The sequence below is a fragment of the Salmo salar genome, chromosome ssa06 (genome assembly GCF_905237065.1).
Source record: "Salmo salar chromosome ssa06, Ssal_v3.1, whole genome shotgun sequence".
Taxonomy (NCBI): Eukaryota; Metazoa; Chordata; class Actinopteri; order Salmoniformes; family Salmonidae; genus Salmo; species Salmo salar.
In genome coordinates, this window is record NC_059447.1 from 33,861,650 (window position 1) to 33,888,566 (window position 26,917).

The window sequence follows — 26,917 nt, forward strand, 5'->3', positions numbered from 1 at the left end:
CAATCACCGCATTCTTATCGGCAGACTCAACAGCCTTATTTCTCAAATGACTGCCTCGCCTGGTTCACCAACTACTTCTCTGATAGAGTTCAGTGTGTCAAATCGGAGGGCCTGTTGTCCGGACCTCTGGCAGTCTCTATTTCTCCCTCACTAACTTTAAGCATTAGCTGTCAGAGCAGCTAACAGATCGCTGCACCTGTACATAGCCCATCTGTAAACAGCCCACCCAACTACCTCATCCACATATCGTTATTTAAAAAAAAAAAATCCCTTTGCACCCCAGTATCTCTACTTGCACATTCATCTTCTGCACATCTATCACTCCAGTGTTTAATTGCTAAATTGTAATGATTTTGCCACTATGGCCTATTTATTGCCTCACCTCCCTCATCTTACCTCATTTGCACACACTGTATATGGATTTTTCTATTGTGTTATTGACTGTACGTTTGTTTATTCCATGTGTAACTCTGTGTTGTTGTTTGTGTCGCACTGCTTTGCTTTATCTTGGCCAGGTTGCAGTTGTAAATGAGAACTTGTTCTCAACTGGCCTACCTGGTTAAATAAAGGTGAAATAAATAAAGGTGAAATAAATAAATAAATTACACAGGTGCAATAAAAGGCCTCTCTAAAACGTGCAGTTTTGTAACACAACACAATGCCACAGATGCCTCAAGTTTTGAGGGAGCGTGCAATTGGCATGCTGACTGCAGGAATGTCCACCAGAGCAGTTGCCAGAAATTGTAATGTTTATTTCTCTACCATAAACCAGCCGCCTCCAACTTCATTTCAGAGAATTTGTCAGTATGTCCAACCGGCCTCACAACCGCAGACCACGTGTATGGCGTTGTGTGGGCGAACGGTTTGCTAATGTAAACGTTGTGAACAGAGTGCTCCATGCTAGCGTCGCGTTATAGTATGGGCATAAGCTATGGACAACCAACACAATTGTATTTTATCGATGGCAGTTTGTACAGAGATACCGTGACAAGATCCTGAGGTCCATTGTCATCAAATCAAATTGTATTGGTCACATACACATATTTATCAGATGTTATTGCGGGTGTAGCGAAATGCTTGTGTTCCTAGCTCCAACAGTGCAGTAATATCTAACAATTCACAACAATACACACAAATCTAAAGTAAAAGAATGGAGTTAAGAAATATATAAATATTAGGACTAGCAATGTCAGAGTGGCATTGACTAAAATACGGTAGAATAGAATACAGTATATACATATGCAATTAGTAAAGCAGTACGTAAACAGTAAAACAGTGTGTCATGCCATTCGTCCGCCACCATCATCTCATGTTTCAACATGATAATGCACAGCCCCATGTCGCAAGGATCTGTGCACTATTCCTGGAAGCTGAACATTGCCTTGTTCTTCCATGGCTTTCACACTCACCACACATTGAGCATGTTCAAGGATGCTCTGGATCGACGTGTACAACAGCATATTCCAGTTCCCGCCAATATCCAGCAACTTCTCACAGCCAATGAAGAGGAGAGGGACAACATTCCACAGGCCACAATCAACAGCATGATCAACTCTATGCATGAGCCAAATGGTGGTCACACCAGATACTGACTGGTTTTCTGATCCACGCCACTACCTTTTTTTTAAGGTATCTGTGACCAACAGATGCATATCTGTTTTCCCAGTCATGTGAAATCCATAGATTAGGGCCTAATGAATTTATTTAAATTGACTGATTTCCTTATATGAACTGTAACACAGTAAAATACTTCAAATTGTTGCATATTGCGTTCATATTTTTGGTAACTTTAAGTCACCTTAACGGAGTGCGGTTGAAAACATGGTAAATTAAAACACACCTAAAAATCTTGTCATGATTCTTGCATTTTCACTGACCCTGGGAACGATTCGCTCCTCTTGTGCATGGAAATTCATTAACACGTCAATTCTTTTAAATCAAATCAAATCAAATTTTATTTGTCACATACACATGGTTAGCAGATGTTAATGCGAGTGTAGCGAAATGCTTGTGCTTCTAGTTCCGACCATGCAGTAAAATCTAACAAGTAATCTAACAATTTCACAAAAACGACCTTATACACACACAAGTGTAAAGGAATGAATAAGAATATGTACATAATAATATATATGGATGAGTGATGGCCAAACGGCATAGGCAAGATGCAGTAGATGGTATAGAGTACAGTATATACATATGAGATGAGTAATGTAGGGTATGTAAACATTATATAAAGTGGCATAGTTTAAAGTGACTAGTGATACATTTATTACATCCAATTTTGTATTATTAAAGTGGCTAGAGATTGAGTCAGTATGTTGGCAGCAGGAACTCAATGTTAGTGATGGCTGTTTAACAGTCTGATGGCCTTGAGATAGAAGCTGTTTTTCAGTCTCTCGGTCCCAGCTTTGATGAACCTGTACTGACCTCGCCTTCTGGATGATAGTGTGGTAAACAGGCAGTGGCTCGGGTGGTTGTTGTCCTTGATGATCTTTTTGGCCTTCTTGTGACATCGGGTGGTGTAGGTGTCCTGGAGAGCAGGAAGTTTGCCCCCGGTGATGCGTTGTGCAGACCTCACTACCCTCTGGAGAGCCTTACGGTAGTTGCCGTACCAGGCGGTGCTACAGCCCGACAGGATGCTCTCGATTGTGCATCTGTAAAAGTTTGTGAGTGTTTCAGGTGACAAGCCGAATTTCTTCAGCCTCCTGAGGTTGAAGAGGCGCTGTTGCGCCTTCTTCGCCACGCTGTCTGTGTGGGTGGACCATTTCAGTTTGTCCGTGATGTGTACTCCGAGGAACTTAAAACTTTCCACCTTCTCCACTACTGTCCCATCGATGTGGATAGGGGGGTGCTCCCTCTGCTGTTTCCTGAAGTCCACGATCATCTCTTTGTTTTGTTGACGTTGAGTGTGAGGTTATTTTCCTGACACCACACTCCGAGTGCCCTCACCTCTTCCCTGTAGGCCGTCTCGTCATTGCTGGTAATCAAGCCTACCACTGTAGTGTCATCTGCAAACTTGATGATTGAGTTGGAGGCGTGTATGGAGGGCTCAGAAGGCACCCTTGTGGGGTCCCAGTGTTGAGGATCAGTTGGGTGGAGATGTTGTTTCCTACCCTCACCACCTGCGGGCGTCCCGTCAGGAAATCCGGACCCAGTTGCACAGGGCGGGGTCGAGACCCAGGGTCTCGAGCTTAATGACGAGTTTGGATGGTACTATGGTGTTAAATGCTGAGCAGTAGTCGATGAACAGCATTCTTACATAGGTATTCCTCTTGTCCAGATGGGTTAGGGCAGTGTGCAGTGTGATTGTGATTGCGTCGTCTGTGGACCTATTGGGGCGGTAAGCAAATTGGAGTGGGTCTAGGGTGTCAGGTAGGGTGGAGGTGATATGATCCTTGACTAGTCTCTCAAAGCACTTCATGATGACGGAGGTGACTGCTACGGGGCGATAGTCATTTAGCTCAATTACAGTAGCTTTCTTGGGAACTTGAACAATGGTGGCCCTCTTGAAGCATGTGGGAACAGCAGACTGGGATAAGGATTGATTGAATATGTCCGTAAACACACCAGCCAGCTGGTCTGCGCATGCTCTGAGGACACGGCTAGGGATGCCGTCTGGGCCGGCATCCTTGCGAGGGTTAACACGTTTAAATGCTTAACTCATGTTGGCTGCGGTGAAGGAGAGCCTGCAGGTTTTAGTAGCGGGCCGTGTCGTTGGCACTGTATTGTCCTCAAAGCGAGCAAAGAAGTTGTTTAGTTTGTTTTGGGAGCAGGACATCGTGGTCCGCGACGGGGCTGGTTTTCTTTCTGTAGTCCGTGATTGACTGTAGACCCTGCCACATACCTCTCATGTCTGATCCGTTGAATTGTGACTCTACTTTGTCTCTATACTGACGCTTAGCTTGTTTGATTGCCTTGCGGAGGGAATAGCTACACTGTTTATATTCGGTCATGTTTCCAGTCGCCTAGCCCTGATTTAAGCAGTGGTTTGCGCTTTCAGTTTTGCACGAATGCTGCCATCAATCCACGGTTTCTGGTTGGGGAAGGTTTTAATAGTTGCTGTGGGTACAACATCACCGATGCACTTGCTAATAAACTCGCTCACCGAATCAGCCTATTCATCAATGTTATTGTCCAACGCTATGCGGAACATATCCCAGTCCACGTGATCGAAGCAATCTTGAAGCGTGGAATTAGATTGGTCGGACCAGCGTTGAACAGACCTGACCACGGCGTTTCCTGTTTTAGTTTCTGTCTATAGGCTGGGAGCAACAAAATGGAGTCGTGGTCAGATTTTCCGAAAGGAGGGCGAAAGGAGTGCTTTGTATGCGTCGCGGAAGTTAGAGTAACAATGGTGCAGGATTTAGGGAGTCTGATAAAATTTAGGGAGTCTTGTTTTCAGATTAGCCTTGTTAAAATCCCCAGCTACAATGAATGCAGCCTTAGGATATGTGGTTTCCAGTTTACCTAGAGTCCAATGAAGTTCATTCAGGGCCATCGATGTGTCTGCTTGGGGGGGATGTATACGGCTGTGATTATAATCGAAGTGATTTCTCTTGGTAGAAAATGCGCTTGACATTTGATTGTAAGGAATTCTAGGTCAGGTAACACCTCTCTCATTTGAAATGCCCCCATGGTTTAAACCCCCTTTCCCTTCCAAATTTGCCAATTACCCACTGATATGTATACAGGGGCCTGCAAGAAAGTGGTAAATAACAGGGCTGTTTGAAAAGGGGTTATATAAACATTGCCTTGTCGTATATCAGACCGTATACCACGGGTATGACAAAACATTTATTTTTACTGCTCCAATTACGTTGGTAACCAGTTTATAATAGCAATAAGGCACCTCTGGGGTTTGTGATATATGGCCAATATACCATGGCTAAGGGCTGTGTCCAGGTACTCCGCGATGCGTCGTGCGTAAGAACAGCCCTTAGCCGTGGTATATTGGCCATATACCACACCTCCTCAGGCCTTATTGTTTAAATATACCACATCTTCTGTCTGAAATGTGTGTTTGGTCACATACTTTAATGGAATCCCCAGATATCAAATGATAACTCTTGTGTATCCTGGATAAACAGGGCATGGTGTATAGAGTTAATAATTAAATAATGATTTACAGTAGCTATGTAATTTTGGGAAATTGGCTGGTGATTATCCTACAGTACGGTATTGACTTATGAACTAGCTAGCAAGTCATTCACATTTCAGACTATACATCGAAAGGTGAAACGGGATTGGCTACTTCTTTGGTCACGTGCTACTTCCGCCCAATTAGCTTTCAGAATTTGCTGTTCAGGTAGTCATTTCTGCTCCTCGGCGAAGAGAGTTGGAGCGAAGCGTTGCTGAATTGGTAAGTCTAGAAGGATGTTCCATAACGATGCACATTATATTCAGATTTATGAAATGATTACCACCGTCCCTATGAAATGAATTAAGCAACTATATTACCGGTGGCACTCATTTGGCGTTGTACGAATTACGTCTCGCTAGCTAACGTTAGCCTAGCAGTAGCCCTCTTTGTTCAGAACGCTCCCTCAGCTCGAACCACAAGCAAGGCAGCACGTCGTAAGGCACCATGCTAGCTACCGAACGTTATATTATGGAGAAAAAAACTATTAGTAAGATACGTGGATAGGAATTGAAAGCAAATGCAGGAATTTGTCAATAGTTATGTTTGTTTGCATACGTAGCTATGGCTAGTCAACGTTAGCTACAATGCGAGGACACGACCATCTTGGGCTTACCACGCAAGCTAATCTCATGAAACGTTATCTAGCTAACTAGCTAGTTATCACAATATCATGGCGATCACATATGGCATTTTTTATGTAACTATCTTGCTATACCCACATAGCTAGCAATCTAATCGTGGTGTGACTCGTGGAGGGGGCATATTCCATACTGGCGCACTGAATTGAGGCTTGAAATTAAAATGGCGGCTGGAAGGATTCTCTTAGCCAGCAGATCCTACCCACTTGCTTACAGCAACACTGACTAGGGTCAGACATCGTTCATGTGTAGATAAAGACACCACAGAGCCCGTGCAAAATATAGCTCTGTATGCTGAATTGTCACATTATTTATCTACTAGCCGTTTTTTTCAGGAAAAGTATCTTTCCTCCGGCTAGGAAGCATAAGCCACAACAGCCCTTTTGGAATATCAGTGTCAGCCAATTGGCTCTTTTGTTGTTAAAGTGACATGCCAATCCATAATGGCTACTGCTAGCTAGCATGAGGACAAACATCAGTTTACTTAAAATCAAGCAGTCATTTGGTCTTCTTGGTGTAACAGTTGGGATAATGTGGCAATTTGGGGTACAACCAGTTATCATCCCAGGATTTAGGTGTTTTCCCAAGCCATATTTTGTCCCGGCTCCACAGTGTCTTACTCTAGACAGGAAGCCTGTCTGACCCTAGTGCCACTAAGCAAGCGGGTTGGATCTGCTGGCTAGGCCCTGGGTAGCAAATGTTATTAAAAAAAAATGTTCACCATTATTTAACCAGGTGGGCTAGTTGAGATCAAGTTCTGATTTGCAACTGCGATCTGGCCAAGATAAAGCATAGCAATTCGACACAACATCAACAGTTACACATGGAATAAACAAAACGTAGTCAATAATACAGTAGAACAAAAGGGAACAAAAAGTATATGTACAGAGAGAGCAAATGAGGTAAGATAAGGGAGTTAAGGCAATAAATAGGCCGTGGTGGCGAAGTAATTACAATATAGCAATTAAACACTGGAATGGTAGATGTGCAGAAGATGAATGTGCAAGTTGGGATACTGGGGTGCAAAGGAACAAGATAAATAAATACAGTATGGGGATTAGGTAGGTAGATGTACAGGTGCAGTGATCTTTGAGCTGCTCTGACAGCTGGTGCTTAAAGCTAGTGAGGGAGATATGAGTCTCCAGCTTCAGAGACTTTTGCAGTTCGTTCCATTCATTGGCAGCAGAGAACTGGAAGGAAAGACGACCAAAGGAGGAATTGGGTTTGGGGGTGACCAGTGAGATATCCCTGCTGGAGCGAGTGCTACGAGTGGATGCTGCTATGGTGACCAGTGAGCTGAGATAAGGCAGGGCTTTACCTAGCAGAGACTTGTAGATAACCTGTAGCCAGTGGGTTTGGCGACGAGTATGAAGCGAGGGCCAACCATTGAGAGCGTACAGGTCGCAATGGTGGGTAATGTATGGGGCTTTGGTGACAAAGTGGATGTAAATGTTCCTGACAAGCCAGAATGTTAAGTACAATTACATATACACTTTACCGCTTGTCAGAGTGGTTTGTCCTTCAGCTGCTTGAAATTTGAGACAAAATATCCACAGGACAGTACTGTTTACCCAACTTTTTAGATTGAGCGGTAGGTATATGGTTCGTTCAGCACCAATGTAAAGTTAGTTTTGTGTTGGATTATTCGGTTTGCTCTCAACAGGGTTTGCAAAAGGTGCCTTAAAAGTACTTGAATTTGGTACTCTGGAAAATCACTGGAATACCTTCAAAATCTGAACATTTTGCAAGTTAGTACTTGGAGAAGTACTTCAATTAAAATGAGAGAACAAAAGATGCTCATATGCTTATGAAAAACGAAATGCCAAAATGGCAGGCAAATTTAGATATCCTGCCTTTTGTGCATTGCAGAATTTTTGCTGTCTTTTATTTCAGCTAATGAAACATGAGACCAACAATTGACAATTTTTTTTTTTACATCACTGGACCCAACCAACCCACACTGTGTAAAGTGCAACAAATGCATCAGACTGACATTGCGAGCATGGGTGAATCAGCCCTGAAGAGCCATATGAAGGGGGAAAGACAACGCTGCATCCTGCGCTGGCGCCAGTTGTACATTGACATTTTCCTCTGCAACAACCTCCAGACCTTTGTTGCCGATCGTTCACAGGCTCCTGCCGTCCATGCCGTTTTCCTCACACAGCCACCCCGACCAGCAACACTAAAGCTCCCAGTCAGAAGCAAGACACTTTTTCGTAGCTATTAAGTAGTAGATGCCCAATAAAAATACAGTAGTCATTAAGCTGGAATTGTGTAGTAAATTATGACAGTAGGCATGTCAAACCCTGCTCATCACTACTCAAGTTACTTTACTACTCACTTACCACCATGTATGTAGTAAACAAGTAGTGAAACAACACTGAGTAGAACTTGTAAGGTAGTAATGAATAGTAAGCTGTTTTTTCCCCCCATGCGTAATAGGAACTATTACAAGTTGATGGTCATTGAAAATAAATATTAGTGCTTGAAAAAGTACTTAAGTCCTTTTAATTTGGCTTTTCAATGTCTACCAACCCTGCATCAATAGCTTTTGAACCAAGCGTGCCATGAAAAGGGTATATGCTGAATCAGGGGATGATGGGAAAACAAATAACACTCTTTTTTTTTTTTTTGTAAATATTGTTTTTATTCTGATCTTTAAAAAAAAATGTAACTCCAAAAAAGGCGTGGCTTGTTCTCCATCCTTCAAATGTTTCTCCTGCAACTAGCGATGGGTTTGGAGAAGACTATGGTAAGTTGAGAATTGGGGAAGTTATCGCTTTGTAAATGTTAGTTGAAAAATTGCTCCTGCCGTTTTACACTAGCTAAGATGTAACGGCTGTATGGAAGCGTTCACATATCGCTGCTGTTACAATGTGTAGCTAGTTTCCTGAATGGAGGGATTTGACACATGATAGATATGATCAGTTTGGATGTGTACCTTGGATGACTTCTCAGCCAGGTTTACTGTGAGAACTGAGTGAGTCAAGCTGTGGGGTACTGCCAGTTTCTAATTGATGTCAACTGCAATGAACTGTTCATCGATTTTTAACTGCAGTGCGCTCATGTGTTTAATGCATTTTGGCTTTAGGACTGTGCATGTACAGCAGGTCTGTCTGGTAACTGATACCCATATCATTCCAATCTGTACACTGGCTCTGAAATGTTAATTTCAAACTCACGGCTAACTGAAGAACCATGTTTTTTAGGTTGTTATTGCTCTCGGAGTCATACTGAAATTGGGCTAGTGCCCCTGTATACATCTTCCTTGGTAAAGCTACATTTTAGTCACTAACATATCTGCCATCTGCTCCTGCAGAACTGATTCATAATCAAACTGGTTAACTCAGTGTTTTGAAAGTAGATGCTGTTAGTGCCTCCAAGGATTGTGCTACAGTTGTGTCCTGGTACTGCTTCAGCCCTGGTCCAACTTCTCCCATCTTTTATTTTTGGGAGGAGGAATGTGACGGGTGTCCTGCTCATCTGTTGGCCTACAATGATGGAGCTGCCCATTTTTAAATCAACACTTTTGGTGCTGTGTTTTTGTACAGCGAGGCTCAAAATGGGAGAAACGTTTTGACGCAGAGGCGCAACCTTGTCCAATAACAGTGCTCATTGAGTCCTATTTTATTCCCCTCCCCCGCTCCGTGCCTACTGAACACAACCCAGGTTTACAACAGGCTGCAGTATGAACACCCATGTTACTGCTGGATCAGCACACTTAGCCTATGGGCAATTCCGTGGTATCTGAATTATGCTGAGACTCCTACTGTGTAAATTGTTTAAAGCAGTCAATGTGCATAGTTGTTGGTTTGTTAAACTTAGAAATCAATGGTTGGTTTGGTATACATTTTAAAGTGGAAAAATTGGTATCTCAGTGTAATTCCATTAGCATGGAATTTCCCTTATCATGCAAAGCCACCCTTCACTTTAGGAAGGTGCATCCTTAGGGATTTATTTGAACAGACCATGTTCTGTTACCCTTAAATACCATGTTTTTATATTATCAATAAAATGACATCTGCTATTCCAGGGGAATCTGGCCTTTTATTGCTTTGCTAATTTTAAACATGTCCCTTTTGTTGTCAGCAGAACCAAGCAGCAGTGTTGGTGTTCTGTCTCAGGAAGGACCTGTTCTTGTATCACTGCCATATACACAGGATCGAAGACTCCAAAGCAACTATGGTACCGCTTTTCTTATACACTCATTTTTATGAAGGCTATTTTGTGTAAACCGTTTCTATTTGGTAGTGAACATGGAGCGCTTACATTTTACTAGCCTCACCACTATAATAATTTGCCTCTGCAAACATTCAACTGTATTTGTTTGACATAATTGATTGAGAAGATTATTTGTAAGTTAACAAGGACGCGGCATATAAGTAGACCAAAAAAAAAATAAGTTCCATCAAATGTCCATTGTAAGGGTAATTCAGGTTGCTGCCAGTCAAAACTGCCCTGGGCATTTGGAACACAAGCTCCTGCTTGCACTTGATTGCTCTCCTCTAATTGGGCATGACTCTCACCCAGCAGTAGTCCATGGATGCTTATGTAAGGACAGTGAAAGCGGACAAAATGACTTGTTAGTCATTACTGTATTTTGAGAATTACAGGGGGGGGTGTTCATCACATTGACTGTTCCTTTCAAAGCCACTTACTGACAACAATTGTGACCTGCTGAAGTCAATTCCTTAAAATAACTCCTCTTTTCCCATCCAGCCTCCTCCCCTGCGCCACCGCTCCATGCGTATCTTCATGAACGACGACCGCCACGTGATGGCCAAGCACTCCGCTGTGTACCCCACACAGGAGGAGCTGGAGGGTGTGCAGAACATGGTGTCACACACGGAGCGTGCCCTCAAGGCTGTCTCCGACTGGCTGGACGAGCGGGAGAGGGTGGTCAGGTCTGAGCCAGACGGAACTGAATCCGATAAAGAAAGGTAAGGGAGTGGGAAATTGTATTCAAAATGGTGCATGGTGTACAAAATGTCAGTTGCGTAGAAATACTTGTTGCACCATCAAGGCTGGAGTGTTGGTGAAGGCAGCATCACTTTCAGCTTTGAGTTTCAAAAGTAATTGACCTGGGTACCCATGTCTCCTCTGTCAGTGAGCCCAAGGCGTCGGAACAGGCCACACGGTCCTTGCGTGGGGTGATGAGGGTGGGCCTGGTGGCCAAGGGCTTGCTGCTGAAGGGGGACCTGGACCTGGAGCTGGTGCTTCTGTGTAAGGACAAACCCACCATCACCCTGCTGAAGAACGTGGCAGACAACCTGGCTGTGCAACTCAAGGTGAGTCCATTCACCTGCTGGTGTTTTCTGTGTCTTCATATTCAGTTGGCTTTGTGAAGTTGAATTTGACCTTTCGAGAATATACATTTGGGAGGAATAGTCACAACTGAATTCGGTAGCTAATAGTTTTCTTTTAAAACATATTTTTAACTTGGTGGTACTGCTTGGTGGGATAGCCACTACATGGCTATTGTATTAACAATCCCTCCTGCTCTACCTGGCAGACTATCACAGAAGACAAGTATGAGGTCACTCAGGTCATCCGTGAAGCCACCATCGTGATCAAGAGCACCAAGGAGCCTCCCCTGACCCTGACTATCAACATGACGTCCCCCCTGGTCCGCGAGGAGGTGGAGAAACAGGCTGCCGGAGGTAGGCTGCCACACAGGGGCAGACGGTTCACTAGCGCCCCCTTAGGCAGGGAGACTAAACAGGCAGGCAGCCAGTCTAGACAGATATTGTTTATTGGGCCTTCAATGGAGCTAGGGGATATGTGGGAACTGTCATGTAATGAAACCATGCTATGTTTATAGCTCTTTAGACTCTCGTAGTTCCATGTAATTTGATGTACATTTTTGATGGCCCAATACACAGTATAGTAAGGATAGTTACTGACTGAAAAAGGTTTTCTATTCCCTATGGAGTCCAGACATTAACTATATGAAGGCTTACTGAGAATAACAAAAAAACAAACACCACTTTGTTTGCATGTTTTATACTGAACACTGATGAACGGTTTGCATTGCAGCAAAAATGAGTTGCAAAGTGTTGTCAAGTGTTCTGGTTAGTAGACCCAGCAGTGGGCTATTGACTGATGTTCATCAGCAGGGAGGACACGGGTTACAGATAACGCCAGGGGCTCTTTGACTTTGCATGGCTGAATGTCACTTCTCCCAGTCACAGTCAAAATCCGGGGACAACTGTGATCGCGGTCTTTGTAAATCCAATCCATGGGGGTTTGTCCGAACCAAAGGGAGTCAGAAGTTCAATAATTAATGCTAGAAATACCTAGAGTGCCCTCTGTAATTATTGGCACAGTGAAGCATTTTTTTTTATTTTGGCTCTATTTCAAACGTTTGGATATAAAATCAATGACCAGGAGGTTAAAGTGCAGACTGTTAGCTTTAATTTGAGGATATTTTCATCCATATCGGTGAACCGTTTAAAAAAAAGTACAGCACTTTTTGCACATAGTCCCCCCCATTTTAGGGGAGCAAAAGTATTGGGACAAATTCACTTGTGTATTAAAGTAGTAATAAGTTTAGTGTTTGCTCCCATGTTCATAGCACACAATGACTACATCAAGCTTGTGGATGCTACCATGATTACGGATAATCCTGAATGAATCGTGAATAATTATTTGATGAAGTTAGATACACAAATATCATACCCCCTCAAAAATGCTAACCTCCCCTGTTATTGTGAGAGGTAAGCATGTCTTGGGAGTGTATTTGTGCTTCCAACTTTCTCATTATTCACGATTCATTCAGGATTATCCGTAATCATGGTAGCATCCTCATTAATGTAGAATTGTTTAGAAACGTATTCTTATTTACAATAAAGATTACTCCAAAAGGACACAATACATTATTCACCATACATTTCTATTGGGCACAAAATAATCTGAAACACAACCAAAACGAACAGAAAATGCATCCAACAAATGTCGAGTCACAAGCTTTATGTAGTCATTGCGTGCTATGAATTTGTGACCAAATGCTAAACTTCTAACTACATTTGTACACAAGTGAATTTGTACAAGTGCTGTAATTTCTAAACGGTTAACCCGGTATAGATGCCCTCAAACACAAGCTGACAGTCTGCACTTTAACCTCATAGTCATTGTTGGATTTCAAATACAAACTTTTGGAGAATAGATCCAAAAGAAGACAAAATGCTTCACTTTCCCAATTACGGAGGGCACGGTATATTATGGAAAAGGGTAATAGTCGATGGCGGCCCATGTTCCCCCTCAGACGTTCTAAACAGGAAGTTGGATGTACCCAACAGGCATCAACCTAGCCTTATCTATAACTGTGTCAACATTGAAGCCCAGTTTGGCTGTTGAAGGCCATCAGTTTTGCTGCAGTGTGGACTTGTTTTGATAATTTTGTGCATCTGATTCTCTCTGTCAAGCCTTCTAGTTTGTCAATTTTTAGGGACGCTGGACCTTTGACCAACTGGACGCTCTCTGTCTCGGAAGGGGCTAAGCAGTACACCCAGTATAGGGGTGAAGGGGAGGGGCTCTACCTCTCATTGTTATAGCAAAGCACTCAGACTTCATAACTGGGCTGAGGCATACGAGTTGACATTGAGTTAACATAATGGAGACAACCTCCCTTTTGATAATTCACTTCCACTGTAATCTTACATCAAACACATTTTTCTCCATATAGGCCTACTGGGAGTGATCTTAAGAAATCACCCACTAAACAGCAGTTTCTGAAGTGGGTTGAAGTTACTCATCTTTAGTGTAATTGCAGTTTCACTGAGAGGTTCAGACCATTAGTTCTCCGGTTGGGGGGGTCCCCCTCCCCTTCCCCGTCCTGCCTGTGGTTTGGGAAAGCTGCCTACTCCCCCTGGCCGTGTGACAGAACCCCCCTTGGTCAAACTGTACCTTGTCTTCTTATTCCACCCGCCAATAGAAACGCTATCAGTCAACGATCCCCCGGATGTTCTGGACAGGCAGAAATGCCTTACTGCCTTGGCGTCTCTTCGCCACGCCAAGTGGTTCCAGGTTTGCATCTTGTCTTTATTTGTCTTAAAGTAGTTGAGTTTTTTTTTTTCATTTGACGCAGTTTCTTTCTTTGGTTGTTTTTTTTCCTCTGTTTTTATTTTTAAATGTCCTTTCGAAGTGTATCTATCACCTGTAGTAGACTTCTTACTGTGGTTTTTATAGCGTTTCCAAGGAAACCTTTGTCATTACCTTGTAGAGATGCTCTGCTGACTTAACAGGTTTGATTGCAGTGTCATTGAAAATGTTCAATTCTGCTTTTAGAAAGGACGTTCAGCAATCCCCTCAAAGCAACTGTTGTCTTAAACCACTGCTTAATTTTGATCAGAGATCTAGATGTGGAACTAACTTGCTCGGGTGCAATATTTCTCAAATATTATCAATCGACAACCCTTTTCTGTACCATCATATTGTGTTGAGGTTGATTCCTCGTTGTGGACTATGTTGATTCTTAGTCATCATAGTGAACTGTCATCTCTCGCTCTTAACTGTAAGCGCTCCATCTCTGCAGCCTGTTCTTGTAGGCTCCAAACCCCCATGCTCTGGCTGTTTCAGCTTTCTGTGTGCCACAAAAAAGGAATATTGCACCTTAGTTAGAAATGTACGTTAACTTGGTCAGTCTTCTGGGCCCTCATTTATAAACGTTGCTTCCGCACAAAATATGCCCCAAAACATGCGTGCACCAAAGTTGGCATTCATTTAAAAAACTGAACTCTGTGAGAATGTGCCTCTCCTCTTATGAACTTTAGACCATGCATAAGCACAGTTTCTAGTGGTTGAAGTATTACATTGCAAGGTGAAAGTGGTAGCCTTGTGCTAATGGGGAATATTACTCCTACTCATAACAAACGGGTGGCCTAACTAAAAATAATGCCAAAATCTGCCATTTAGTGAGAAGAGCAAAATGTTTTTATTTTCTATGAATTTCTAAAATAAAATCCTATTTCACTTACATGATCATTGCAGAATAAATTCTTCAGCTTTTCTGACTCGTGGTTTCAAGGGCTACTTGCAAAATGGTCTATAGGCCTACAACAAGTTAGTGTGGGCTACCATTCTTCCCATCGCTCGTTGAATTATGACTTACCTTACTTGAGATGGCTTATCTATTTACTACTGTATTTTGCTCTGTGATCCTTTCCAAAACGCCGTTTAACAGTAGAACAGACTGTTCACCTTTTCATTGACGTTTGTAGGCTAGGCCTACGTCTGAATACTGTAATGTCAACTTTCTCCAGTAGACAATATTTCATTTAGAAGCATAATACATACATCATTACCATAATACATTCCTCAACTTTTCTGGCCATGTTAAGATGGTTGAGTTCAGGAATATGAAGTAGCCATACAACAAATTACCATGACACATCTCTCATTTAATTGGGCCAATTGGATGGGCTATTTATAATGTCAAGTTTTTACTCTATGCATCCAACAGGAGAATTTAACAGCTGAACAGACAGTTGATATTTTGCATTGAAGTGTGTAGGCCTACGGTAGTTTTCATTTTTTTAAGAGTAGATATTGTGTGAGAACTTGCGGGCATTGCTACATATTTAGGTTTGTGGGGAAAAAGTCAATGCTAAACATTATTGCATTCAACGATCTGTTTACAGGTCCACAATTTGCAATTAATTTTGTCTTTCAGAAACAGATACAGCAAAAGAAAACATTCTGCCAACACAAGACATTTGATCAAGTTCACCATTGCTATTTCCTTTTAGATACCGTCTTTGCCTAATTCCAATACTAGTATACAGCAAATAAGGGCATTATTGTCACCATAAAATGTGAGATATGGGCGTTTTTCTGTTGGAATTATCCTGCTCGTTAACGTGCACACTTTAAAAAAAATAATTTTATGACAGGTCTGATTTCTAACGGGGAAAATGTATATGTATGACATGCGCAAAGTTTGTATAAATATTTTTGTTCGTGTCAGAAATGGCGCAAATATTTAATGTTAAATTCACGCAATGGTTATAAATGAGGCCCCTGGTGTACCCCATACAATAATCTTAAGAGCTACTGTAAGGTATCACCACTCATTAAACTAAGCAGATTATAAATACTGTCATTGTCCTACATTTTTCCATGTCAGCATTTGGCTTTACATGGACTCCCCTTCTCCCTCCTAATCATTTAATAACAGAATCTCACTAGTTGACACATTTTTGATACGGAGCTGCAAGAAGCACAATTGCTCAACAATCACCACTCTGTCATACCTATTACTGTACCACTGATCAAATCTGCTTTTTACTTCACACACATGGAGTTGTATATTTAAATTCAATAACCACATCTGCAGACAGAACACATCTCAGATTCATGCTGCACTCTTCCCATACTGTACCACAATAATGACAAAGCAGAGCTGTTAGTCTGTGTGGCTTTTTGATGTAGCTGCTGCTTCGTTTTTTTTGTGAGTTCTTGTTTGACTAAGGCTCCCTCTCCCTCCCCCCCCTCCCTGCTTGTGTCTCCAGGCCAGGGCCAATGGGCTGAGGTCCTGCGTCATCGTCATCCGCATCCTGAGGGACTTGTGCTCCCGCGTCCCCACTTGGGCCCCACTGCATGGATGGGTGAGTCACCAGCAGCATTTTCTGCTAGCTGGTTCTTCAAATGTGAATTTGGTTTGAGAAATGTCATTCTAATTCCAGTGGTCAGGTTTGATGTGTAAGATGGGAATTTATTTAAAGGGCTTAGTACATCAAACTGCAACAATTTCTTATTTACAGCCTTTTTAGCCAATTTGCCAAACATCTGGACAAAATTCAAACATCTTCGCTTCACCCCTTTTAGCCAATAGAGCTGCTGTGTGAGAAGGCAATTGGCACAGGGAACCGGCCAATGGGGGCAGGAGAGGCTCTGCGAAGAGTTTTGGAGTGTCTAGCTTCTGGAATCCTCATGGCTGGTGAGCAGTCTCAAAGAGCGAAGAGGACATGTCCTCCTACCTCTGCTCCACATCACAAGCCAAAAGATGTCATAATTTGCCTGTTTGTTTTTAGATGGTGCTGGAATCTGTGATCCATGTGAGAAGGAGCTGACCGATGCTATTAGCCACCTGGACCTCCAGCAGAGGGAGGACCTCACACAGAGTGCCCAGGTGAGTCACATCTACATCCACAGGGCCTCCCGAGTGGTGCAGTGGTCTAAGGCACTCCATCGCAGTTGCTAGCTGTGCCACTAGAGATCCTGGTTTGAGTCCAGGCTCTGTCGCAGCCGGCTGCGACCGGGAGACCCAGCGGCACACAATTGGCCCAGCGTCGTCTGGGTTAGGGCAGGGTTTGGCCAGCAGGGATGTCCTTGTCCCATCGTGTTCTAGCGACTCCTGTGGCGGGCCGGGCACATGCACGCTGACGTGGTCGCCAGGTGTACGGTGTTTCCTCCGACACATTGGTGTGACTGGCTTCCGGGTTAAGTGGGCATTGTCAAGAAGCAGTGCGGCTTGGTTGGGTGGTGTTTCGGAGGACGCATGGCTCTCCCGAGTTCGTACGGGAGTTGCAGCAATGAGACAACTGTAACTACCAATTGAATACCACGAAAAGGGGTAAAAAAATAATAATAATGTACGCCCTGTTTGCTGTAGTGAATGGAAAAAATCACCACCTGTTCATGTTTTCAGCATGCCTTAAGGCTGTCTGCCTTCGGACAGCTTCACAAAGTGCTAGGGATGGACCCCCTTCCCTCCAAAATGCCCCGGAAACCCAGGAGCGAGACCCCAATTGACTATACAGGTAAGCCAAGCAGCAGACATGTGCATACAATTTAGTGTCCATATTTTGGAAAGGCTCAGCAGTCCCTGTGTTTTTGTTGCAGTCCAAATCCCCCCCAGTACAACCTACGCCCCACCAATGAAGAGGCCCATCGAGGAGGAGGAAGGAGGGGAGGACAAAAGTCCAAACAAGAAGAAAAAGAAGTTGCAAAAGAAATGTAGGTGTTGCTAAGTTCTTCCTGTTCAGCACAGTTCTTCAGTGTTAGTGGCAGTTTTTTTATTTTTTATCCTCATCTTCACTCCCCCCCAGCACCAGATGAGAAGTCAGAGCCTCCCCAGGCCATGAATGCTCTGATGAGGCTGAACCAGCTGAAGCCTGGCCTGCAGTATAAACTCCTCTCCCAAACTGGTCCGGTGCACGTACCAGTCTTCACCATGGCTGTTGAGGTGGACGGCAAGAGCTTTGAAGCCTCAGGCCCATCCAAACGCACTGCCAAGCTTCACGTTGCTGTCAAGGTGAGTGGGTGGATGGGGGTGTACGGGGTAAGTGTTATACATGTTCTAAGCGTTTGGTGTGTTCCCATGAAATCAGAAGATTGTAACTATTGTCTGCTGCGCTTCACATATTTTCCTTTCCAATCTTCTGCCTGGCCCAATCATAGGTCCTCCAGGACATGGGCCTCCCCACAGGCGTGGAGCTGAAGACTGCTGAGCCAGTGAAGACTGAGGTGGCAACGGCCGTGGTGGAGGAGGTGAAACCCTGCATCACTCCCATCGCAATGGACACCGCAGCCACAGGGGCGGACAGTGTGGAGGCCACAGACGGTGCAGAGGTATGGGTCCTCTGAGTAGAACTCAAAACAATGTTTTTGGACACTAGGCTTGGTTTTGACTCCAGTTTCTTGTATTGGTCTTGTTTACAGAGAAATTAAAATGTCTCTCTTTGTCTTAGAGTGCTCGTCAACAGGGACCAATCCTGACCAAACATGGGAAGAACCCTGTGATGGAGCTGAACGAGAAGCGGCGCGGCCTCAAGTATGAGCTCATCTCAGAGACCGGAGGCAGCCACGACAAACGCTTCGTCATGGAGGTTAGTGTCTCAGGCGTGGAAGAAGTGCCCATCCACCCTGCAACCAGACTGATGCCTTTAGGCTCTAACAGTAAATATCCAGCTGCTTCAATGAATGCAGACGTTTACTATATTTGCACCAAATCTCGATTTTATTTAAATTTTATAGAGGTGTCTATTTTAATTTTTTTTTTTATTGTTTTGGTTTTGAGTATTTACCCCTGCATCACTATACTGAGAGCTTTGTCGTTTCTAACATTACATTTGGGTGTTTTTGGAGCTTTGTTCATGTTTATCTGTGGCTCCCATACTGCAGAACGAGCAACAAGGAAGTATATTGTTGAGGTACATTTCTCAAAACAGTGTCTGGACACTTCTATAACAACATACAAATTGAAATTGTTTCAGATAAAGTGAACCTGTCCTTTTAAACATTGACAATAACAACATGAGCTTGGCTATGACACAAATTCTGTCTCATGCTTTATTCTGTTCTTGTCTATGTATTGACCTGTCTTTCCCCCTGTTCCAGGTGGAGATAGACGAACAGAAGTTCCAAGGGACTGGCTCCAATAAGAAGGTGGCCAAGGCCTATGCTGCCTTGGCAGCCCTGGACAAACTCTTCCCAGAGGGCTCTGTGACTGAGGCAGCCAAGAAGAAGAAACTCCCAATGGTAAGATTCCCTCTGCCTTACTGTATATCTTTGCTTGCTATTGTTTGTGAAATATATTAGCTGAGTAATGATGGTTGCTGCTGACCCGTCTGTCCATTTAATTTGTAAGTCGCTCTGGATAAGAGCGTCTGTTAAATGACTTAAATGTAAATGTCCATTTAGTCCTCTCGTGTTTTCTCCAACAGCATGGGTTTGGCATGATGGGTGACCCGACTGGTGACCCGGCAGCCACTCCCAGGGGCAGAGGTAGAGGGCGTGGCAGGGGGAGGGGCCGAGGGTTCAATAATGGTGGCAGCTATGGACAAGGTAAAACAGAGCTATGTGCTACCTACAGTGCCCTCAAAGTATTCACACCCCTTTACTTTCTCCACATTTTGTTACAGCCTGAATTTAAAATTGATTAAATTGTCACTGGCCAACACACATTACCCCAATGTCAAATTTTTTAATGACTACCCATCTCTACCCCGCACATGCAATTATTTGTTTGGTTCCTAAATTGAGCAGTGAATTTCAAACACAGATTAAAACCACAAAGACCAGGGAGGTTTTCCAATGACTCGCAAAGAAGGGCACATATCGGTTAGATGGGTATAAAAATAAATAAATATATATGTTTTAAAACAATTTGAATCCCTTTGAGCATGGTGAAGTTCTAATTACACTTTGGATGGTGTATCAATACACCCAGTCACTACAAAGATACAGGCGTCCTTCCCAACTCAGGTGCCGGAGAGGAGGGAAACCGCTCAGGGATTTCAGAGGCCAATGGTGACTTTAAAACAGTTAGTTTAATGTCTGTGATCGGAGTAACTGAGGATGGATCAACATTGTAGTTACTCCACAGCACTAACCTAATTGACAGTGAAAAGGATCCCTGTACAGAGTAAAACAATATTCCAAAACATGCATCCTGTTTGCAACAAGGCACTAAACTATTACTGCAAAAAATGTGGCAAAGCAATTCACTTTTTGTCCTGAATAGAGTGTTATGTTTGGGGAAAATATTTAAGCCTAGTGGTAGCTGCATCATGTTATGGATATTCTTGTAGTCTTTTAAGGACTGGGTTTTTCAGGATAAATAATAAACTGAGTGGAGCTAAGCACAGACAGAATCCTAGAGAAAAACCTGTTTGTCTGCTTTCCATCAGGCAGTGGGAGACGATAGCAGAACAATAACCTAACACACAAGGCCAGCTATACACAGGAGTTGCTTATCAAGAAGACATTAAATGTTCCGGAGTTGCCTAGTTACAGATTTGACTTAAATCAGCTTGTAAATCTTTGGCAAGATTTGAAAATGGCTCTCTAGCAATGACTTACACGGAAGCCAAACCGGCTGCGCACGTGCGCCATCGTGCATAAATGTATTTTGCCCCCCACACCAAACGAGATCACGACACGCAGATTAAAATATCAAAAACTCTGAACCAATTACATTAATTTGGGGGACAGGTCGAAAAGCATTAAACATGTATGGCAGTTTAGCTAGTTAGCTTGCACTTGCTAGCTAATTTGTCCTATTTAGCTAGCTTGCTGTTGCTAGCTAATTTGTCCTGTGATATAAACATTGGTTATTTTACCTGAAATGCACAAGGTACTCCGACAATTAATCCACACACAAAACAGCCAACCGAATCGTTTCTAGTCATCTCTCCTCCTTCCAGGCTTTTTCATCTTTGAACTTATATGGTGATTAGCATCGACACTTTCATAGTATTACCATGACGACCGGCAAAACATTTCGTCTTTCAATCACCCACGTGGTTATAAGCAATGAGGAGATGGGCGAGGCAGGACTTGCAGAGCAGTGGGTGCAATAATTGAGTAACATGGATTTCTAAATATATTTTGCGACGTGTCTGGTCAGCATGTAACAAATGACCAACTTGACAGAGCTTGAAGAATTTTAAAAAGAATGTGCAAATATTGTACAATCCATGTGTTTAAAGCTCTTAGACATAACCAGAAAGACTCAGCTGTAATCGCTGCCAAAGGTGATTCTATGTATTGGCCCAGGGGTGTGAATATTTATGTAAATTAGTGTGTATATATTTTTTGCAGGTCCACGAACATGTTTTTCCTTTGTCATTATGGGTAATTGTGTGTAGGTTGTCAGGTCAGAAAAACAAATCAATTTTGAATTCAGGCTCTAATACAAGAAAATGTGGAATAAGTCATGGGGTGTGAGTACTTTCTGAAGGTACTATTTGCAATTATTGTGTGTTCTGTACCTGAATTAACTTTATGCTGTAAATACTGTTCAATATATTAAATGGTAGGCAACATCTCACTTCAGCTGAGAAATGTAATGGTTGGTTTGCTTAACTCCTCAGGTGGCTATGGAAGTTATGGATATGGGAACAATGGAAACTCTGGAGGCTATAGTGAGTATTGATTCTCCCTCATCCTCGTCTTCCGACTTCTAGTCTGGTTTTTATTTGATATGTCCACTAGAGGTCGACCGATTATGATTTTTTTTCCCAACGCCAATACCGATTTATTGGAGGATCAAAAAAAGCAGATACCTATTTTTAGATATATTTGTAATAATTACAAAGCTACTGAATGAACAATGAACTCTTTTATTTTAACTTAATATAATACATAAAGAATCTATTTAGTCTCAAATAAATAATGAAACATGTTCAATTTGGTTTAAATAATGCAAAAACAGTGTTGGAGAAGAAGGTAAAAGTTCAATGTGCGCCATGTAAAAAAGCTAGCGTTCAAGTTCCTTGCTCGGAACATGAGAACAGATGAAAGCTGGTGGTTCAATATTCCCAGTTAAGAAGTTTTAGGATATAGGAATTATTATATTTCTCTCTATACCATTTGTATTTCATATACCTTTGACTATTGGATGTTCTTATAGGCACTTAGTAATGCCAGCTTAATCTCGGGAGTTGATAGGCTTGAAGTCATAAACAGCGCTGTGCTTCAAGCATTGCTAAGAGCTGCTGTTTGAATGAATTCTTACGAGCCTGCTGCTGCCTACCACCGCTCAGTCAGACTGCTCTATCAAATCATAGACGTAATTATAATAAACACACTGAAATGCGAGCCTTTGGTCATTAATATGATAGAGCAAAAAATCATTTAGAAAACAAAACGTTCATTCTTTCAGTGAAATACGGAACCATTCTGTATTTTTGTCGAACGGGTGGCAACCCTAAGTCTAATATTGCTCTTACATTGCACAATGTTATGTCATTGTGTAAAATTCTGGCAATGTAATTACGGTCTTTGTTAGGAAGAAACACACAGTTCACAAAGAGCCAGGCGGCCAAAACTGTTGCATATACTCTGCTTGCACTGAACGCAAGAGAAGTGACACAATTTCTCTAGGTATATTGCCTGCTAACATGCATTTATTTTAACTAAATATGCAGGTTTAAAAAAATATATAGTTGTGTATTGATTTTTTAAGAAAGTCATTGATGTTTATGGTTTGGTATATTTGTGCAACGAATGTGCTTTTTTTTTAAAATCATCACCCGTTTGGCAAAGTTGAATTAGGCTGTGATTTGATGATAAATTAACAGGCACCGCATTGATTATATGCAACGCAGGACAAGCTAGATAAACTAGTAATATCATAAACCATGTGTAGTTAACTAGTGATTATGTGAAGATTGTTTTTTTTTTTATAAGATAAGTTTAATGCTAGCTAGCAACTTACCTTGGCTCATTGCAGCCACAAGGTCCTTTTGACGCTGCACTCGCGTAACAGGTGGTCAGCCTGCCACGCAGTCTCCTTGTGGATTGCAATGTAATCGGCTTGCAAAAAGGCCCATTACCGGTTGTTATGAAAACTTGAAATTGGCCCTCATTAATCGGCCATGCCGATTTTTAATCGGTCGACTTCTAATGTCCATCTTTTATCATGAGGACACTACAAGAGGTGTTCTCACTCTAGTCGCATTGTAATATTAGCAGAAGTTCAGTGTGGAGGAGAGTTAGTGGCATAGATCTGGAGGTTCCCAACAAGACCTAGAAAAGTTACTTTGATTATAGATACAAACTATCTTTTTCTTTTGGAGAGTGTGCCATTCATTGAATGTCATCTAAACAAACTACCAAAGAAGGAACCTGAGTGCTCTTATTCCTGGTTCGATTATGATTTTACATTTCTCTGCTTTGTTAAGCCACAGGTCTCAATCAATATCACTTTGACCCCCCCCTCCTACCAGCAGCCTGTTCTGAGGAAACACCTTCTTGAGCGTGACAGGAGCAGAGAAATCTAAAAGTCCCAACAAACAAAAAAAGCTGTTTGAAAACAATTTGACCAAATCATTGACACATGCCACTTTTTATGGCAAAAAAACAAACCAATCTAATAAAAATTTTCCTTCTCTGCTCTGTCTCATTCTTTAGGTGACTTTGTCTCAGACTGCTATGGCTACCACGAGTTTGCTACATAGATCATCCCAATCTTTTAAATCAAACAAAATGTAGAGAAAGATGAGCAAACTTTAGTGTTCCCGCAACATGAACTCCAATCACTCCCCCGGAAAGAAACTGTCCCTTTGCTTACACGCTACGACTCATGTCCCAACGCCTAGAGAGATGGGAGGCCAGTGAGTGCTTGTTGCCTTTGGTCACCTTCCATACCCTCTGCCGACCCTGGGATGTACCTGGACACCTGGATATGACAAAAGCCACAGGCACACTTTTCCAATAGACTGCTTTCCTTAGTGGAATTGAGACCAGAGCATTATGGTTGGCTGATGGATAATGGCCCACTGTGATGACATGCACATTGGAGTGGGTCAGACTGGGGAGATTGATCCCATTGTGGCCATCTGTCTTGAATGTCTACCAAAAAAAGTTGCATTTCTTATGTGAACGGTCTTTTTTCATTTTGTCTGAACATGTATTATCAATCACCTCATTGTCAACATGTCTTGTTTTATTTTGCCTTTTGTTATGGGATCATAAGGCTGCTTTGAATATTTGCCGTTTTTTTTTATTCAAATGTCAGAATTGCTAAATCATAGCGATTGATGCATGATGGTTACATGCTAGTCTTATCTTCAAAATAACAATATTCACAATGCCCCTCATTTACCTCACATGTGAGGCACCTTTAGGCATGAAAGAACCACGGCGTTGTTGATACTTGCACAAGACTGATTTTGACATTCTGCATTATGATTGTGAAGTAAAAATAAAGTCTTGTATGTTTTTTAAAAAATAAATGTGATATCCCATACAATGTGGTACTACAATTTTAGTGAAACGCTGCACTATCTTGAAAATGCAATGTGTTAATCTTAGTGCCTTTACAAGCATGGGTGTGACAGCAGTAGAACTCTACAAAACCTCTTAATCTAATGCTTCTTTCTTTTAGATTATTACAATAGTGGAGCAAATGGTGGAGCTGCAGCTGCAGGCACTGTTACTGAAGTCCCTGCGGCCAGCACTACAGGCGTGGCAGCTACAGGAACCTACGGTTCATACTACCAGAATGATGGAGGCTACTCCACCCCTTCTCCAGCCCCCAAAGCCCCTGTCAAAAAGGAGGCCAAGTCAACCTTCCCTGGACCACCAGGAGTTGGAGGGGCCCAAGGGGCCTACCAGACCACCCCTGGCCAGAGTGCCTATAACCAGTATGGCCAGGGCTATGGGCAAGGCAATAAGACCTTCAATCAAAACCAGGCAGGAGCAGGGGTTTATCCTTACAGCACTGCCTACCCCAGCCAGGTGACGGGCAGCGCTGTTGCCAGCCAAGACTACAGTTATGAAGGTAAGTTGGATTCTCGGCGAAGGGGAACACAGGTACACCGTAACCTAAGCTGTTTTATCGACAGTTTCACTAATCAACTTACTCTTTTCCGTAGGTTACGGAAATCAGTCAAATTACAACGCACAGGCAGGAGCCAACCAGAGCTATGGTGCAAATCCAGCTCCATACCACAACCCAGTAGGATACGGCAGGGGAGACCCCACCATGAACTACCAGTACAGATAGACTGAATCCGTCTTCGGCATACCCCCATTTGAGCCCCACAGTACCACCCCACAACCCTGTCACAAGCGTTCTCCAAAGAAGCGATGGTGACTGTCCTGGTTTTTCCATGTCTTTTTTTTTCTTCTTAATTTAAAGAAGTAAACTGGACTTATTAGTTGGCAGCTCCCTACGGCTGAAACAAATGGTCTATTTCATCAGTTTGGTCAGTGTTCAAGCTTGTATTTTCTTTGTATGCACTCCACCAATTTCCCCTCCCCCACCATCACTACCACTACCACCCAAAAAGAGGGAATGACACATCTTTCTTTTCTTTTTTTTACCACCAGTAATGATTTTATTTCTGTCCATACACAAACAGTTAACTATGTTGACCACTAGTTGTTTTTGGCTGAGGATTTGTTTAAATTTTCATTTTACAATACAATGGGTCTGGAGAACTGCTTGCTTGTTGAAGTATTTGCTTGTAATTTTAGACATTTATTTTTCAGTGTTTTACTTGATGTATTTCTGTAGTTTTAATTTTAACAAATAATTTTGGAAGTTACCAGAATGACATTTGAAATGTCTCACATTTCTGGTCAAAGTAGATTTGATGGTTGGGATGATTTTATTTTTTCTCAGAACAGTGTATAAGAAAGTGGTGTTTGTATCAATAAAGGACTTTTATTTTGGAGGAAAGCAAATTATGTGTGTTGACCAAGCATTTCACTTCATGAAATATGCTCTCTACTAACCTTAAGTGCCCTCCAGATTTCAGAAAATACATTTGTAGTCAACATTGTGCAATGAAATGTTACATTTGTCCTTTTGGAGATGCTCCTATCCAGAGAGACTTAGTACATTCATCTTAAGATGGCTAGGTGGGACAACCACATCTGTCATAGTCCATTTTTCCTTAATGTAGCTATCAACAAAACAAGTTACCTGTCAAATTATAATCAGTAACAACTTTTGGATTACCGGTACCTAAACTCGGTAATTTATTCTGATTACATTCAGTACTTTAAGATTACTTTCCCCATAAAAGGCATTGGAAGACAAATGTATGTTACCAATTGAACCATATCTATTGTTGGATAAATCAATGTTGATTTCCATTGCTGGCCATATATGGATGTTAAATTGTATTTTATGGGTTGGCTATGTAGGCTTCTTCTAACCCATCACTTTCTACTGCATATAATACAATTATATCCTTACATTAAAACAAGTCAGAATTCCAGTCATTCCAATAAATGTTATACCCCTTGATATTCAAGAGTAGGACTTATATGGAAATATAGATTAGCCAAATTGTTTCACCTGGCATAACCCCAAAACTAATTTATTAGCCAGCCTTACTCTGTCTATGATTTTGTTGATTGGACTCATTGATTTGAGTTGAAAAATAAATGGTGAGCTCATGGAATTGCATGCTTTGAGCACTACTGAAATGTGCTATTTACATGTGAAAATGAATGCCAAATGCTGCATTTGCTATAGGCCTATTGTTTACCTTTTTGTTGGTGACACTTTATCCTGATAATATGCAGCTGTTTAAAGGGCAAATCCACTGATGAAACAATCGTTTTGGTAAAAAGATGAGGGATGGGCCTGGAGAAATGTAACCACTGAGATTAATAGACCGCTATGGATACAAGGACTGACCATCCATGATACCAAAATTGGTTTAACCATTTTATGAGG

At 42.2% G+C, this 26,917-nt stretch overlaps 1 protein-coding gene across 3 annotated transcripts; it reads left to right on the forward strand.

Annotated features, from left to right (window-relative positions):
• Positions 1-5,257: 5,257 nt before the first annotated feature.
• ilf3 (interleukin enhancer binding factor 3) lies at positions 5,258-25,904 on the forward strand. 3 transcript variants are annotated; one of them, XM_014203650.2, is made up of 19 exons: positions 5,268-5,359; positions 9,868-9,963; positions 10,498-10,718; positions 10,886-11,066; positions 11,291-11,438; positions 13,712-13,803; positions 16,287-16,382; positions 16,603-16,714; positions 16,809-16,906; positions 17,426-17,537; positions 17,620-17,733; positions 17,826-18,031; positions 18,178-18,348; positions 18,468-18,605; positions 19,117-19,257; positions 19,443-19,563; positions 21,594-21,644; positions 24,611-25,006; positions 25,101-25,904. In XM_014203650.2, the coding sequence occupies exons 2-19, from the start codon at positions 9,961-9,963 to the stop codon at positions 25,229-25,231; spliced, it is 2,532 nt and encodes an 843-aa protein (XP_014059125.1). In that variant the 5' UTR covers positions 5,268-5,359; positions 9,868-9,960; the 3' UTR covers positions 25,232-25,904.
• Positions 25,905-26,917: the final 1,013 nt, after the last annotated feature.